The 15,238-nt window shown below is 41.5% G+C and overlaps 1 protein-coding gene across 1 annotated transcript in view; it reads left to right on the forward strand.

Moving 5' to 3' along the window:
• LOC105193176 (insulin-like growth factor-binding protein complex acid labile subunit) overlaps positions 1-15,238 on the forward strand; it is a 207,146-nt gene that overhangs the window by 123,948 nt on the left and 67,960 nt on the right. Inside the window, exon 3 of the mRNA XM_011157533.3 lies at positions 3,208-3,267. Coding sequence (XP_011155835.2) covers positions 3,208-3,267 — 60 coding nt within the window. The remainder of the gene's footprint in view (positions 1-3,207; positions 3,268-15,238) is intronic.

Here is a 15,238-nt window from a genome sequence, read left to right on the forward strand (position 1 = left end):
AATGTTTCTGTCTGCTTTATATCGATATTGAGAGCGGATATCGCGTCAACGTCACCAAGTGTAACTCGTGCATGAGAACACGTTCGCCTTCTTTCTTGTTGTGCAAATGAGTAAACTTGGGGGCACGCACGATTAGCATATAACCGGACACACTATGAAGCACGCGCATGCATATGCATCGCATAGACTGGAATTAGCTTGAAATGTTTAATTGAACGAGCGTCATCGACGTGCAAGTCTGTTCGCCATTACCGATTGATGTATCGCACAAACATAGCACTTACCGAATAAACACTCATCTTAATAATATTAGCAAGCTGGGACGTGCGGCCGAATAAATCAGTAAAGTAGGGCTCCTTTGATGATGATCCAATTTACAAATGAATAATGAGCGTTGAATATGATTAACATTATTTTTAATTTCGTGAAATATAAAAAAAATAGGAGGAATTAAAAATAGTCAACAAAGAGTAATTGTGAAAAATGCGTTTTATTTACGTATACAAATGTTTTTCTTACGCATTGTTACGCAGAGGGAATTTACGTTATATAAGCCTCACATGTGCATAGGCGTGGACCGAAGTACGTGAGGGTGAACGACAGGAAATGCGGGGTGGGAGAAAGCAAAAATACCTGGTCCCATGATAAATGCCTCGACACCCATCACGGCGCAACGACGTCACGGCGCGTCCCTCAAAACAGAGCTACAACGCGGCCTCTCGTAACCATTATGCTAAAATGCAATCTCCTGATAACCGCAACCGCGCCATCGCGGAGCTTAATCTCACCTATCTGTACAGCCGTCGGGGAACGGAAACAAAATGGGAATGAGAGACCGGTTCCGCCTGGCCGGATGATTCGGGATAAAGAGGGCAGCATTGGGGATGCAGAAGGGATGGCAAAGAGAGACAGAGGCCAAGAGAGAGAGAGAAAGAGGGTGGGACGGGGCGGACAATGGTGGCCGAGACTGGAGATACGAAAAGAAATAAATTCCGCAATCGATAAGCGTCCGGTTAAACGTCAAAGCGCACCGGTATGGGTAGACGAGGCACTTTCGATCCTTGACAAAAAACACAATCGCCGATATCCAGGGGATATAGAGCGCGCGCGCACACGCTTGCTTTGCCTCTCTTTTTTCCGGATCGCCCGCATCTTTTTTTCTTTCCTGGCGGAAAGTCGAGTCGATGTCGGAGTACACGTTGTAATGCCCGCGATCTCTTTAGATTTGTTTCTCCTTTCGTCTTTCTCTTCCGTTTCTCTCTCTCTCTCTCTCTCTCTCTCTCTTTCTCTCTCTCGATCTTTCTCTCATGCGCGCGCACGTATTCTCTCTTCCTCTTCTCTTTCTCTAGAGGAGCTTCGTAATTTTACTACATTGCCGATAGAGATATCCGGTCAAGAATTATTTTCGACTGCTTGAAGGATTGTAAATCGTCCAAACGAGATATTAAGTGTTACACAGATCATCTGCTGTTAACACATTTGTTATATTGTTTTATTATTATTTTTTCATTTTGTAAATATGACTGAAATAGGATTTACAGACAAAGTGTGAACTAGGAGCAATTTACGTTTTCTATTTAACATTTCGAATTTCTATTCAATCGAGATTCAAATTTTGTCGAGAGGTTTCAAAATAAACGCTCTACATGTGTGGTTTATTTAAAAGTAGTGCAAGTCAAATATCAAAACGAAATGGTTTCATCCTATTTGCACGGCTAACATAAATGCATTCAGGGGCGACACGTGAATGTTGAATGTCGAATGTCGATATCACTGAACGTTCCATTGATGTGTGAAGTGTGACCCATTTATAGATACAAACGGATTAAATAAAATTCAACTACAATTTAAGGTATACGTTTATTGCGTTGAATAACAAAATTGAAAAGTTGTTAGCCGCGACTTTTCTTACATGAGCCATTTATTTTGGAAGGTGCGAGAGACCAAAGAGGAATGCCTCTGCACCGTTCCGTTACCGAAATAAACAGCTCATATATCGACGTCGTATCTCCCGTCATGACGTAATTCGCTCAGCTATCGACAGCTATTGCCACGACTTAGTCAGCGAAGGAAAGAAGTATTCCCCGAGTGGCGGCAGCAAAATCGTTCGGCGTTTAGCTCTTTTCTGTGGAGCGTTCGGAAAGTTTAGATACCTCTTTGGGATCCTCTTCTAGGCGGGCGAATAAGCAGGCATTAAAGGCTTAGACCAGAGATCGAATTGGAAGTACCTACGTAGCGTTCCTGCACCTTTTCTTTTCACCCTCCTCTTGCAATTTCTTTCCGTCTCTTTCTCTCTCTCTCTCTTTTTCTTTCTTCCTCCCTTTCTCGCTCGCTCGTTCACTGCGCATCGTTTTGTAACGAGGACGGTCACATTAGGACAGGTTAAACATCGCCCAGATCCTTGAGCGTATTCGCAAGGCATACCGGAAGCGCAGGATCATCGCATTCGAGCAACAAGGTATTCGCCGTGACCAGATCGAACCGGACCAGGCCAAGTCGGGCCGGTTCGTGCAACTTACATTTTACTGTCGACGTTTTGCTATATTTTTTTTTTTAGCGGCGAATAATATATAATCGTAATGCGCTTCCAGTGACAGACGGAATTATATACAAGAGCGAAGCGAACGGCGCTTACTTTCTCTTCTGCGTGATACGATTTGGAATACGTTCGTTTCCTATCCAATACTTGGCACATACGTATACAAGAACAATGGCGTGTAAGTGCACGCTTGAATAAGTCTACGATATAATCTATGACTGTATATTTACGCAACTACAGTCCCGCATTATTCTCATTCTAATATCAGACAAACGTTCTATTATTCCATTATACATTGGTTGTAATTATGTGCCGTTAATATCTGCGATTATTATAACAAATTTCATAGTAATTGATCAATTGATAGGTACACATGTAAATAACTAGTAATTGGGGATGAGGGAAATATTCTATCTTCTATGTAGGTATTAACTTTGTAGCGCAATGAACATAAAAATATAAACGTAGCATATAATATGTATTGTCATGCATTTAATATGTAATATACGTCTGCTATTGTTATGTTGGAAACATTTCAATTTGCTGCCTGAAAGCACGAATTTGTAATTTCACATTTTAATGCGTTACGCTCTGTCGTCTATGATAATTTCAACATTTCTGGTTACTATTTTTGTTATTAATATGGATTTTGTCTCTTTTTTTTCCAGCGTCACCGAATCATCGCGAAGCAATCCAAGCTGAATTTTGACGTTTCCAGGGCGCATTCGGTGAGTCGACATTTATTTCGCACAATTAATATGTCCATTAATCCTACGTACGCAGCTGTAAAATACAGACCTAGATCCGTTAAGGATTTAGTCTATAATATTATTAAGCAATGACTCTTATTTCAAAAAAATTAAAACAGTTTCACCGGAATTATATTGGATCGAAATTATATAGAATTATATATTTTCGTGCGGCATCTAAACATTATAATATTTAATATCTAAAAGATTTAAGAGCTCGACGTAAAAAAAAGCATCTGTATGTTTTTTTTCATTACACTTACAATTTAGAGAGTATCAGTGCTTTCACATGTATAAGAAATTACTTCTCTTTTCCGCGAGAGATATCCTGTTCGACGAGCATTTCGTCAGGAACGGTTGTGTTGTCTGATGCGTTTCGAAAAACCTCTCTTCGTGATTACCTTCCGCGGTGTCTCCTTCCATCCGGATAAAGAAGTGGGCTTAAAATCGGAGCCGAGTTTAAAATTGCTCTGCCGGCAAGCGCCGCGCGCCGCCGACCTACAAGCTCATTCTGTCGTGACAGGAAGCGAGAATGTAGGAATGGTCCAGGTTAAGTATCGAGGATCGTCAAGCTACTCGACCGATTTCGTTCCAAAGATGAAAGCCCTCTTAATGGAGTACCATTGTCTGGTTTTGTCCAAAGTCTCGTCTCGTGACGTCGGTCGCTCCTGGCCCAAGCGAGCCGAGGCACTCACCGTTTTATCGTTGAGGATTTTGGGTTCGACCGGCCGCCGCTTACAAGGTGGTCCGCAAGACGAGGGAATTGCTCGAACCTTCGTCGTAATTAATGGCTTCATCAGTTCGCCTCGCCGACTAATTAATTCGCCGTCTCCCGAAGACGTGTCACTCTCCCCCACGAAAACTTTCCCGGGCTCTTCTGATACGAAGGTTCGAATATTAATCGGCCAGGCGTGAAGAAAAATGAGGAACTTGTTGCCGAGGACAATGATTGAAATTCTAATTTTATGGCGAGTGTCTTGCCTATGATGGCAAAAATTTGGTTACAAACGAATCTCTCCATTTTGATGAGATCCAAGAGATATACCATGGAATAGCTTCAAAAAATAAGGAATATATATTTTTACACGTACGTGCGCGTAATTTATATTACACGTAAGTGTGTATTACGGGCTACTCATATATCAACAGTGTGATGCACGTGTAAAGTGCTTTAGAATCCCTATCTTGCTCCAAGCTCTTTGCTTTAATATAAAATCGATTTTCTTGGGAAAAAATGGCTCGCAAAAATCCAGTCTTTGTAACATGATCTTTATATCACGCCTTATATCATTAATATATATAAATAAAGTATACATATATCTCACGTTTGAGAATTCATGTATTTAGACAGTAATATATTCAAAGTTCATCGAATTAAGCGTGATTTTCACGAGTTATCATTTGGTCCATAGCGTGTCGAATCGCTTAATTGTTAATTATATAGTTAGCTGTTTTGATGAAAACTGTCAGCGCTCATCGGGTCACACTCACGCAAGAGGCGATAATTTGCGAGACTCATTAGTACGCTCTTAAATCCAATTAAAAATCCTCTCTCTATTTATCTAACTGCATGTCTATCTCTGCCTCTCTCGCAGTCTCACCGAATTTCCTGACGCCGAGTTTCCCGCATATGTATTATTATGCATTATGCATATGTTTCCGGTCGCGCCCCAATGCACCGTTACGTCCTGACGACCGTGATTCAAAGATACATATCTCAGATATGTATATGTCTCAGAACTCTGCGAATATCAGAAGCGGAGCTGAAGGCTGAAGCTCGAGGAGAACATTGCGCATTTCTTGAAATATCGATATTTCGCAGCTACAAATTATTATGTTAGGCTTCAACAATGCAAGCAATTAACGAAATCCTGTTCTTCAAATCAAAATCAAATTGAAGTCTGTTTTTTTCCTCTAACGGAAGCTTTGATTTCTTTTCTCTTTTTTCCCCCAAGATATTTAACATCGAAAATTGCACGGAAAGTTAGCTCATGGTAAAATTATCGGAAAAAAAATGAGGAAAGTATGCCGACCAATATACGCTGCGTACATTAAAATCGATTTAAGCTTTGATAAAATTTCGGTCATCTTCGAAGAATTATCGCTCCTACGCGTTGATCCCCAAATTTATCATCGTCCTATCGAGATGACATGTCGATACTTCTCAAATATGCCGAAGGAAAAATCGCGGCGAGCATTAAAGGGAGATCTTCAACCTTCCTGAGTGAGAGACGGGGGGTCGAGAATGACTCGACAAAGCGGAAAAGGGGATCAACGTGAGGAAAAGAGGGGAATGAGTTACTTGGGAAGGTTACGGTAATCCGACGAGCTCATCGTGTAATTTCCCATAAGGCGGGCGGCGCGGAGGACGCTTGTATCTCGCTTTTGTCAAAACTTTCGGCAAAGTATATTTCGCCACCCCGGTATCTACTCGCCTCTCGCCAACATTTCATACCAACGTTTGCACTCTCTCTCTTTCTCTCAAGTCTGTTTACGGCTTCACTTTTTGTTTCAACTGATTTGTTGTTTTATTTCTACGTTGTTTGTTGTAATTCGTTTCCGTTTCTCCTGGCTTTAATTTCAACTCGTGTTTTTTTTCTGTTATTATTAATTTATTTTTCAATATTTTTTTTTTCTCGTTTCGTCTGTCTCGCCGAGGCGGGCCGTCGAGCGGTTTCGCAGTTTCGCGTGCGTGTCGCGAGGCTTAATTAGGCTAATGGATATCCGTAATTGATGCAACTGTCCACCCGAGTGCAGAATAACGTCCGCCGTCGCCGACCCTGCCGCGCCGTGATATAATTCGTCCTCTCAGCGAGAAACCCGTCCGGTCTCGTGAATTTTTCGGGCCGTGCGCTTGGCGGTAATCTTAGGATGCATTATTCAAAATTTATCTTGTCTCGCGAGTTACGAAGTTCCATACTATGCGTAGAGAGTATATAATGTTGAAATAGGCAACTTCTATCGTGGGGTCGAGCCCGAAGTAATATGAAAATCTCGATAATCGAAAAATATGGAGCGTCAAGAGGATAACGCTGATCTCGAGATTTCTCAAATCCCCTTTGATCTAATGCAAAATGACAAGTAACGTAATTTAGATTATTCATTTGTCCTTTTAAAGATCTGTGTATCAGGCAGTATACGAAATAAAAACTGTAACAATGGATATACTTTATAATAATATAAAATAATCTTGGTGAATTTTAGTAAGGGAATTATATATATACATAGAGGAAGATTTTGCGGTTTCAAAAACTCATTGAGATTCTCGCGACAGGAATAATATTGAGATTAACGAGACTATTATACGCGAGACGAAATAGAAACAAAAACCCCGAGGTCCGGGCGATACTTTTACGTCGATTGTCGCATTAATAACGCGCGGGAGATAACGTGGCGTTCTACGTTTCCCATCTCTCTCTCCGACAGCGAGCACGGGCGCGTAAAAATTACGACGCATTTCTCTGTGCCACGGCTCCGCGCGAAACCGCGCCGGGGCTGCTGCGAGAACGCGCGGTCTGAAATATTAAACCGCGCTAAAAGCCTAAAGTTAAACATCGCGCCCGATTAATTACGAAAACATGACCGCGGGCGTAGAAGTGCCAAGCCGTGCCGCTTCTCGGTATCTCCGTGCGTATTTTTCCCTGCGAGGTTTACCTTCCGACATGTCGCACCGGTGCGCGTCGTAGCGACGAAGGTCGGCGGCGGAAGGACGCAGCGGGTGAGAGGATAGGATGGGACAGGACGGGACGGGACGGGACAGGACAGGACACGGGATGGCGGTGTATTCGGTTTCGCGAAATGCAACGGAGGTGCATTAAAGCTCGCTGCTCCTTTGCCCAGGAATATAATAGAATTTCCTGAGAGGAGAGAAGCCGTGGAGAAGATTAGAGCTGGCCGTTAGCCTCTGGGAGTGGAGAGAAGGAGAGTAGGCGCTCTCGTCTTTTATCCTGATTCTACGTTCAATTAGAACGTCGTCTTTGATCGAATATCGATTCGAGCGAAATATTAGCGCGTCATCTCGGTGACGATATTGATACTGGCATGGCTTGTCGCGATTCTTGAAAGTTTAAATTTACACGTCAAAGTATCGCAGACATATAGAAGCGCTAAATTTTCTTTCAAGTCTCGCTTTCGTTTTAAATATAAATTTCTCGCGAAAACGTGAGAGTATTTTAAATACTGGCCCCAATAATTGAGTAAATGATGCGCAAAGCCTGTACTAATTTCTTTGGCCTAATAATAATTTGATATTCGACAGCTTCATTAATAAAAAAAGAGAGAGAGAGAAGAGTGTTAGTAATCACTCGTAGCGAGTATAAAATCCGCGAACACTGGCGTTATAAGGCGGTGCATTCGTACATATATACATGCAATGAAATGTTCTGTCGGGCGCGATAAAAGGCGTCGCAAAAGTAGATACGCTAATGTCGCCGCTCGCGAGCGGGAGAAATATAATGGAATCTATGACGCGTAAGCGCGTCTTACGGGGCTGCGAGCGGCGGGAGATAAGCTGCACCAACACCGCGCCGTCACTGTCGCCGTCTTTCGTATGCAACGAATGGGCTAAGTCACTCTCGGCGGCACTCGCGAAATCGATAACGAGCCTCGCCCGCCGTCGCTGCCGCGCCGTCACGCCGAGGAGAGACAGTCGACCGACGGGCGAGAAACCGCGTCGTTGAGGTTCCTCTCCAATGTGGAATTAAGCCTTCCGATATTATAACTTCCGCCTCACGAAGTGTGAAGGAGGAGGCTAGGGAGCTTCTCGAAAATCGACAGACTCCTTCGCGATGTGTCATTAAAATGAGAGTAGCTTTTGCGATGTTCTCTATGTAAACGCGATGGTAGTAATGGGCGTAAATATTTGTCTAGATATATGAAAATGAATATACGAGGATATACGAAGGATAGAAGGGGAAGAAAATTCTCTTGCAGATATATACGTTAAAAAATATGCGAGAATAGGTGCAACGAAGAAATCGTAACGAAGGGGTGGTGTAATTATAGAATTATATCTATAGAAATACAAGTGCACAACTGCGTTTCGTATAGGTAGACAATGCGGATATTATCTGGTGTCTTGGGACAGGAAGTTCCCATTAAATGTACCGTAATAGACAAAACAGTTCTTAAGAACCCTTATCTTCTTCCCGTAGTTTGCCATTACGAGTGGCAAGCATTTGCGGAATTTATTTTTAATCGGATCGCCGTGACGGAGAGAGAATAAAAAGATCCTTCCGTTGGCCACTTTCCTTCTCCCCGTCGTTATTCCCTACAACGCTCGAAAATTCTCTGGACTGTGCGACGGCTACCTTTCTACCTGATGCAGGGGAGGGGGGGGAGTGCGGGGAACGAAGGGGGTGGGGTAATACCCTCCCAAAGTTTTCCAACATTGTTTATCGCGGTTGCCGCGAGAGAATAATCGATTAAGGGGGCGCCCCCGATCTCCCGCTCTCTTTTTCCCTCCTCCCCTTCCGGAAACTTTCGTCCTTCCGGCTAACGCCAAATTACTGGTTTCGCCCGGGCCGCATCTGAATGGAGGCTGACAGCACTTCGCAGCTAACGTGCACTCAACTACTTAATAATGTAACAGTCAGCCAACCACTATGCGCCCATTATGTTTCCATGCACGTTGCACAAGAACCCAGAGGTAATAGCTTGCCGGTGGTTGTAATATAGGATTCGCATCCTGTATCGCGTTGCGTCGCTGTGTTTGTGCACGGCACCGCGTCGAGAGGGTGGGAGGGTAAAGGAGGAAGAGAAAGAGATAGGGAGAAAGAGAGGGAAATTTATTATGTTCTGGGATAAATCCTCTAAGAACAAAAAGCAAAATGCAACCGCTATATATAGAAGCGAGTCGGTAGTTATAAGGTAATAATAGAGAATACAATGTATCTCTACAACATAAACATGTCGGAACAAGAAGATATAAATTACGGTTATGATAACTATAATATAAAGATAAAATATAAGTGTCAAAGGAATCTCATATATCTATTTGAAAAATTCTGTAACTGTATCATTTAATTAGCAGTCTATGTGTTGCAATTATTTTTGTCGGTTTATCAGATACTTTAAATGATTATCTTTACGGTTATAATTAGCGTTATGGAGAGATATAGCAATGAAATATTTAAGGAAACCACTAGCTAGCTGTTAACAAAAATATTGAAAATTGTGCTTAAAGTTAATTAGTACAAACTGATTTATTATTTACATTTATTAAACTAGTCACAACAAATATATACAAATATTGTACATTGGTAATTGAAAAATTCTTCATTCTTCTGAAGAAGAGAAATTTCTTGGAAATTTTCTTTCTTACTTCTTTTTCTTATTATCTTTTATCCGCGAATAAGTCAAGAACATAATGTCTTATTCGTTTATTCTGAGCTATTTTTTTACGTTAAATAATGTGTCGCGATTATTTCTGTGAGATCTGCACGGCATGTTTGCTCTTCTTGAAACATGTTTTATCAGGGGTCTTGTCAGTTCTTTCTCTCTTCAAAGGCATATGTACGTGATATTTTGTGTCTGTCGACTCTTCTTTGATATCACTGTTTCAAGATCCCTATAAGAGTCTTTAATCCAGAAACGCGATATGTTGCCTAACGACGCTTTAAATCTCGTTAAAAAACTTTAGATAGACGCAACATCGCGTCGTGGAGGAAACACGCTAGCGAATTTACAAACGTCGTTTGAGATTTAATCAGGGTGGTTCCTCGAGCTAAAACTTTTATAGTCTTAAGTCTTTCATATCACACTCTCGGCTTTTCGTAGATCAACAAATCCCCACATGACGCACCTCCGATCTACATTTCTGATTCGAAGGCACGAAGAATTGGAACGCGAAGTTCAGTTCTTCAATAATGCAACGAGAAGCTGACGTTCTATGTGCTTCTATCTTACGGTATACCTTAATTACGTACATTTATGGCTACAAAGAAGTCCAAGGCTACGCGTCGACTATGCATAATTGGAAACAATCGCCACGATTGCAAAGTAGAATAAGGCTCTAGATATCTCTATCCGAACGTATTATTTATCCCGCTTTTGCATGGACTTTGACGTGTCGGTGCATCTATTTTTCATCGTGCGTCTTTCTGTTCGGATTGAGACATCACGGTACGTACATACAGGTAATAGTTAAATCACGGACGGATTTTATTATTAGATGACCATGCATAGCCCACCCATCACCGCCCTCCCCATTAAAGTCTAATCTTTTATCGAACGTACAGATGGAGTTCTCTTCGATTTACTGCGTTGGCATTCTGATAAAGTTAATAATTGAAAGCGAAAAGAACTTCGAGAGATACAGACCATAAAAAAAACTTTAGTCCTAGGTAAATTGAGGTACATCTTTAGAGAAGAATTTATTTTATAACACGATCACTGAAAAATTCAACACTGAAGATAATAAATTTGACACAGATGACTATCTGGTTCAGGGAGAGTCGATTATATTGCAGCTGTGATAAGTATCGTATTATAGATACACGACTTCGGCGAAGTGACAAGGCATTATTCATTGATATTTCAATGGAAACAAGATTACGTCGATCGTTTATAAGCTTATAAAAATCGCGCATATAAACGTCAAAGGTCACATTCATAACGGTGAACGGAAGTGACTGATGTATCGCTAATCATTCTCGGTTACCGGAAACCGGTCTTGAAAAAAAAATCGCGTCGTATTTGGTATCGCGCGCGGAAATTGAACGCTTTATCGCGCACAATAAAAATTCGGTGATAAATATTACGCACGCTCGACGTGTACGCTTCGATATTCGTACGCCTGTTGCGGGAATAGCGGATACGCGGCTTCAACAAGCCACTGCATGTTTTCGGCGATAAACTTTATAGCTGAAATAATAAAATCCCCACGATATTGGCGAAATGGTGCGAAGCGGGCGTGTCGCGAGGAGATTGTCCTCGCGAGAGAAGAACGATGCGCGATTTAACGTGTTCTTCTCGCGAAGGGATAAACGGGGGATTTTCGATAACTCGCCGATTATATCCGGACGGAACGTTTTACGGAGCGCATTACGCGACATAGCCGGCGACTAGAAGCGGGATAATCTCGATTATCGAGGCGGCGTTTCACTGGAAATTACGATCTCGCAATCTGTCGTCGCGAATTTTGATCGGATGCGGAGGAACTTGCGAATATAATTCAGTTCTCTTAATGATTAATAAATTTAAGAGAATGCGATGAATATGATATGATAAAATTAGTCTATACATGGTAAAGCTTGATCAAGTTAATCCATCTACTTAAGAATTAATTCTTTGAAATGAAGGACTTGGCGAATATAATTATCTCGTACTCCGTCTGTTATCGGATGATGGAAGCTTTTACGACAAAAGGACGTCAATGCGAATATTTAAACGAATTGCTTAAACATTAATTCGCGTAAATTAGGAGATACGTTTTCTTGAAATTATTACCAGAAATTTCTCTATTTTAATTGTTATTACGAGTTTTGACTAAATTAGAAGATTAATTAAAATTGAAGTTGCCTATTCACTTATGTTTTTGCAACACGTTTGAGAATTGGCTAAGAAATAAAATGATTTTATTCAATCTGCAAATCCCATATTCTCCATTCGGAGAATTACGACTAGACAATTTGCCGAAATTTTCGGTTACTCTTTAAATATTAGGTAGGCCTTTGTGAAAATAATTGGAGCGAAAAATTCCTTTGCATTTAGCTCTAAATCATTCATTCAATTTTTGCCCGAAAACGTGATTCATTAGCACGTTTTTTTTCCTCCTCTGGACACACGAGTCATAATCGGGTCAGCCATAATCGGGTCGACCGGGCTGCCGGTAAATTTCAAAATTACGCGAATCCGGGTAATGAGCCTTTTTTTTTTCCTCCGACGAACAGCGACGGTAAAACGGTGCGCTCGTTTAAGCGCGATACTTGAAATTTATCACTCGGCGATTCTTCCACAGATAAATGGACGGTAAATCGCGGGTATCGCGGCTCGCGCGCACGACACGAACGCGTTTCTCTTTCGCCGTCGCCCGATATCGCGAATTGGTAACGAAACCTTTTTTTTCACGTGCGAAAAAAAAAGCATTGGGAGAACTCTCTCCGGTTCGCGATGAACGGTCAGTGGAAGAGAGGCGAGGAGGAAGGGCGGGGGTGAGAAGGGACAGGGCGGGAAATGAAGCACGTGTGAACGCTACGCGCGGCATAAAATTCGGGGCTCCCCCCGTATGGCGTATGTAAATTGCGTGCAGCGCGCGACGCGCATGAATTTAACTGCCGCCGCATGTAAATTCAGCGCCGGTGCATGTAAATTTTATTGCAATCAGCTATTGTAAACAGGATTACCACACAGGCGCGACGTCGAAACTGGAGAGCGAGCCGGCCAGTCGATGGAATCCTACGAATATTTCGGATTCAGGAACATGCGACCGCCGATAGGCCGATGAGAGGGGATGCAATGCTTACGATACTTTGTTGCTGTCGAGACCGAGCATCGGTATTTGTGTCGGATAGAAATATTTCCTCGGAAATGAGAAACGCATAAACTGATGAATTTACGATTCCTGAAATATTTTCATATATTTTATGTAGATTTATAATACGTTGTGTTATCTTAATTGTTATTAATTTGCAAAGTTATGCTTTACATTATGTAGGCTACGAGTATTGTCAAAGAAATACGAGGTGATATAGTAGTCACTTGTGGTATTCGACAGGTAAGGAGATAAATTATCGACATCTCATCAAATTTAAGCTACCCCGAGGCCATACGACCCAGTGCATATAACTTGAGTAAATCTCTCCATCGGGCGTTGTCTTTCTCATTTCTCGCGTCGAGTCGTGCAAACGCGTCGAGGAGTGCGGGGATCCTGGAAATAAGAGAAGGGGCGGCGTTTAATTTCGAGTAGTTACGTTGCAAATTCAGTCGCTGGTGGTTTGCAGATTGTGTGCGCAAATATTTGCGCGCCGCGCACGTCGAGCATTTTATCGGCGCTGATATTAAATGGCGAATATTAATTAGAGGAGGAAGGGGAGAGGGAAAAAGAGAGATATGTATGTCAAGACAGGAGTCAAAATGAAAATAAAAATTGTTTCTTATAAAATATTTTATTTACTTGCTGAAAAACGAATAGTTTTTAATTTTGCTAGAAACAGAAATACAAGAAACAACTTTGAATTCTGTTATATATTTAATATATACCTATCACGTAAATATATTAAAATTTGTATCGTAATATCGTGCATTATGTTATGCAATTTTTAATATTTCTTTTTCTTTTAAGTAAAAATTTTTTCCAATGAAAATCTTTATAATGGTAATACGCGAGATCTCAATCTGCATCAGTGTCATCTCGTTTTTATCTACGAGATTGTTACGTTCCACGACGTTAATTACATTCGCGCTCGATTAATATTTGCTAATAGTAATTCTGATCCACAGTTACGTGCACGAAATTACTTAAATTCAAAGCTCGTTCTTTTTCGCGGCGTCGACCTTTGACTCCCATCGCACTCCGACTTTGACAAAATTCGCAAAAATTCGCTTTGACTCTTACGCGTCGCCATCACCAAAGCCGTTATACGCGTCTCAAAGCGCGCAATAAACAAGCCAGGCATGTAATCGACTATCTGCTAGTGACTATCGCTATCCTGCGGCGAATGCAGTATCGCGGACTCTCTGTCTCTCCCTCTCTCTCTCTCATTTATCAATCAATCAATCTATATATCTATTTACCCATCTATCTACTTCACTACCTCTCTTTCTCTGCCTATTATATAGCAGTGTCACCGAATTTCGAGTCCGTATTTACCGAACTATGCGTTATAGCCGACCTATAGCGAGTCGTATTCGCCGTCGGCGTATCAGTTTTGTGCCTCCGTATATACATATCTGGCGGCGTAAAACCCATTAGAATTCACGGCCGTTGGAACAAAGAGCACGAAGGAGAGGGGTATGGATTTATTAAGTTCTGCTGAATAATGGCGTCGCACCGCGATAACGCGGCTACATTTCGCCATGGGTCTCATCACGATTAGCGAATGGCTGTTTTGATTTAGGACAGTATTTTTCCAATGCATGAAAGAAACATGCGTTATTATTCATAAAAAAAAACATAATATATACATATCTATTTCTTTGTCTACATGTGTAATGTACGTACGTATATATATTGGGAATTAATGCAAAAATCTTGATACTAGACAAATCTTTAGAAGCACTTAAAGGAAAATAGAAATTTGAACCTTTACACATTTCCATACCATTTACTGAAGTACAGTTGCCTTAATGCCGCCAATTCAATTACACGAATTCGCGATACAGATAAGATGCGAGGGGGAATGTGAAAACGGACTGTGACGTCCGGGGATCGACCAACTTTCCAGCGTGATTGGCCAGGCGTAAGATCGAATCTCGGTCTCGAGAGATTGCGCGTCGCACAAATGCAGGGGCGGCCGTTTCATAATGGAAGAACCACAAAGAACTAGTCGTCATTACGTTTACACGTCGGCCGGTATGCGACGATATGGACCCTGATTCTGAAGGAGAGAATTCCTCTGCGAGTCCTTCGGCGATAAAGAGGATTTAGATCGATTTAAGATTCCAATTTCCGGGATTTCTCGCGGGGTGGATCCTTCCTTGTTCAGCAACCCCCTCGAATACGACGTCGACGAAGTCGGGAAGTGCTACGGGCATATCGTATTGAAAGGGGTAAAACAGTGTTTCTCAAGTTTTCTCATAACAGATTCTGTGTCTTTATTTTTCTCCTTTTGACACCTCAATACAATTTAAAACATTTATATTCACACGCAGTTTATGATTCTATATGAATTTATGAAATGGGGAAAATGATGATTTAATTAAAAAGTGTATCGACTTTACTTGACATTGAGGTATTTGTTGAACAATCAACAATAAAATCTACTTTCGATATTTATTGAATAATTCAATT

The sequence above is a fragment of the Solenopsis invicta genome, chromosome 10 (assembly GCF_016802725.1).
Source record: "Solenopsis invicta isolate M01_SB chromosome 10, UNIL_Sinv_3.0, whole genome shotgun sequence".
In the NCBI taxonomy this organism is placed as follows: Eukaryota; Metazoa; Arthropoda; class Insecta; order Hymenoptera; family Formicidae; genus Solenopsis; species Solenopsis invicta.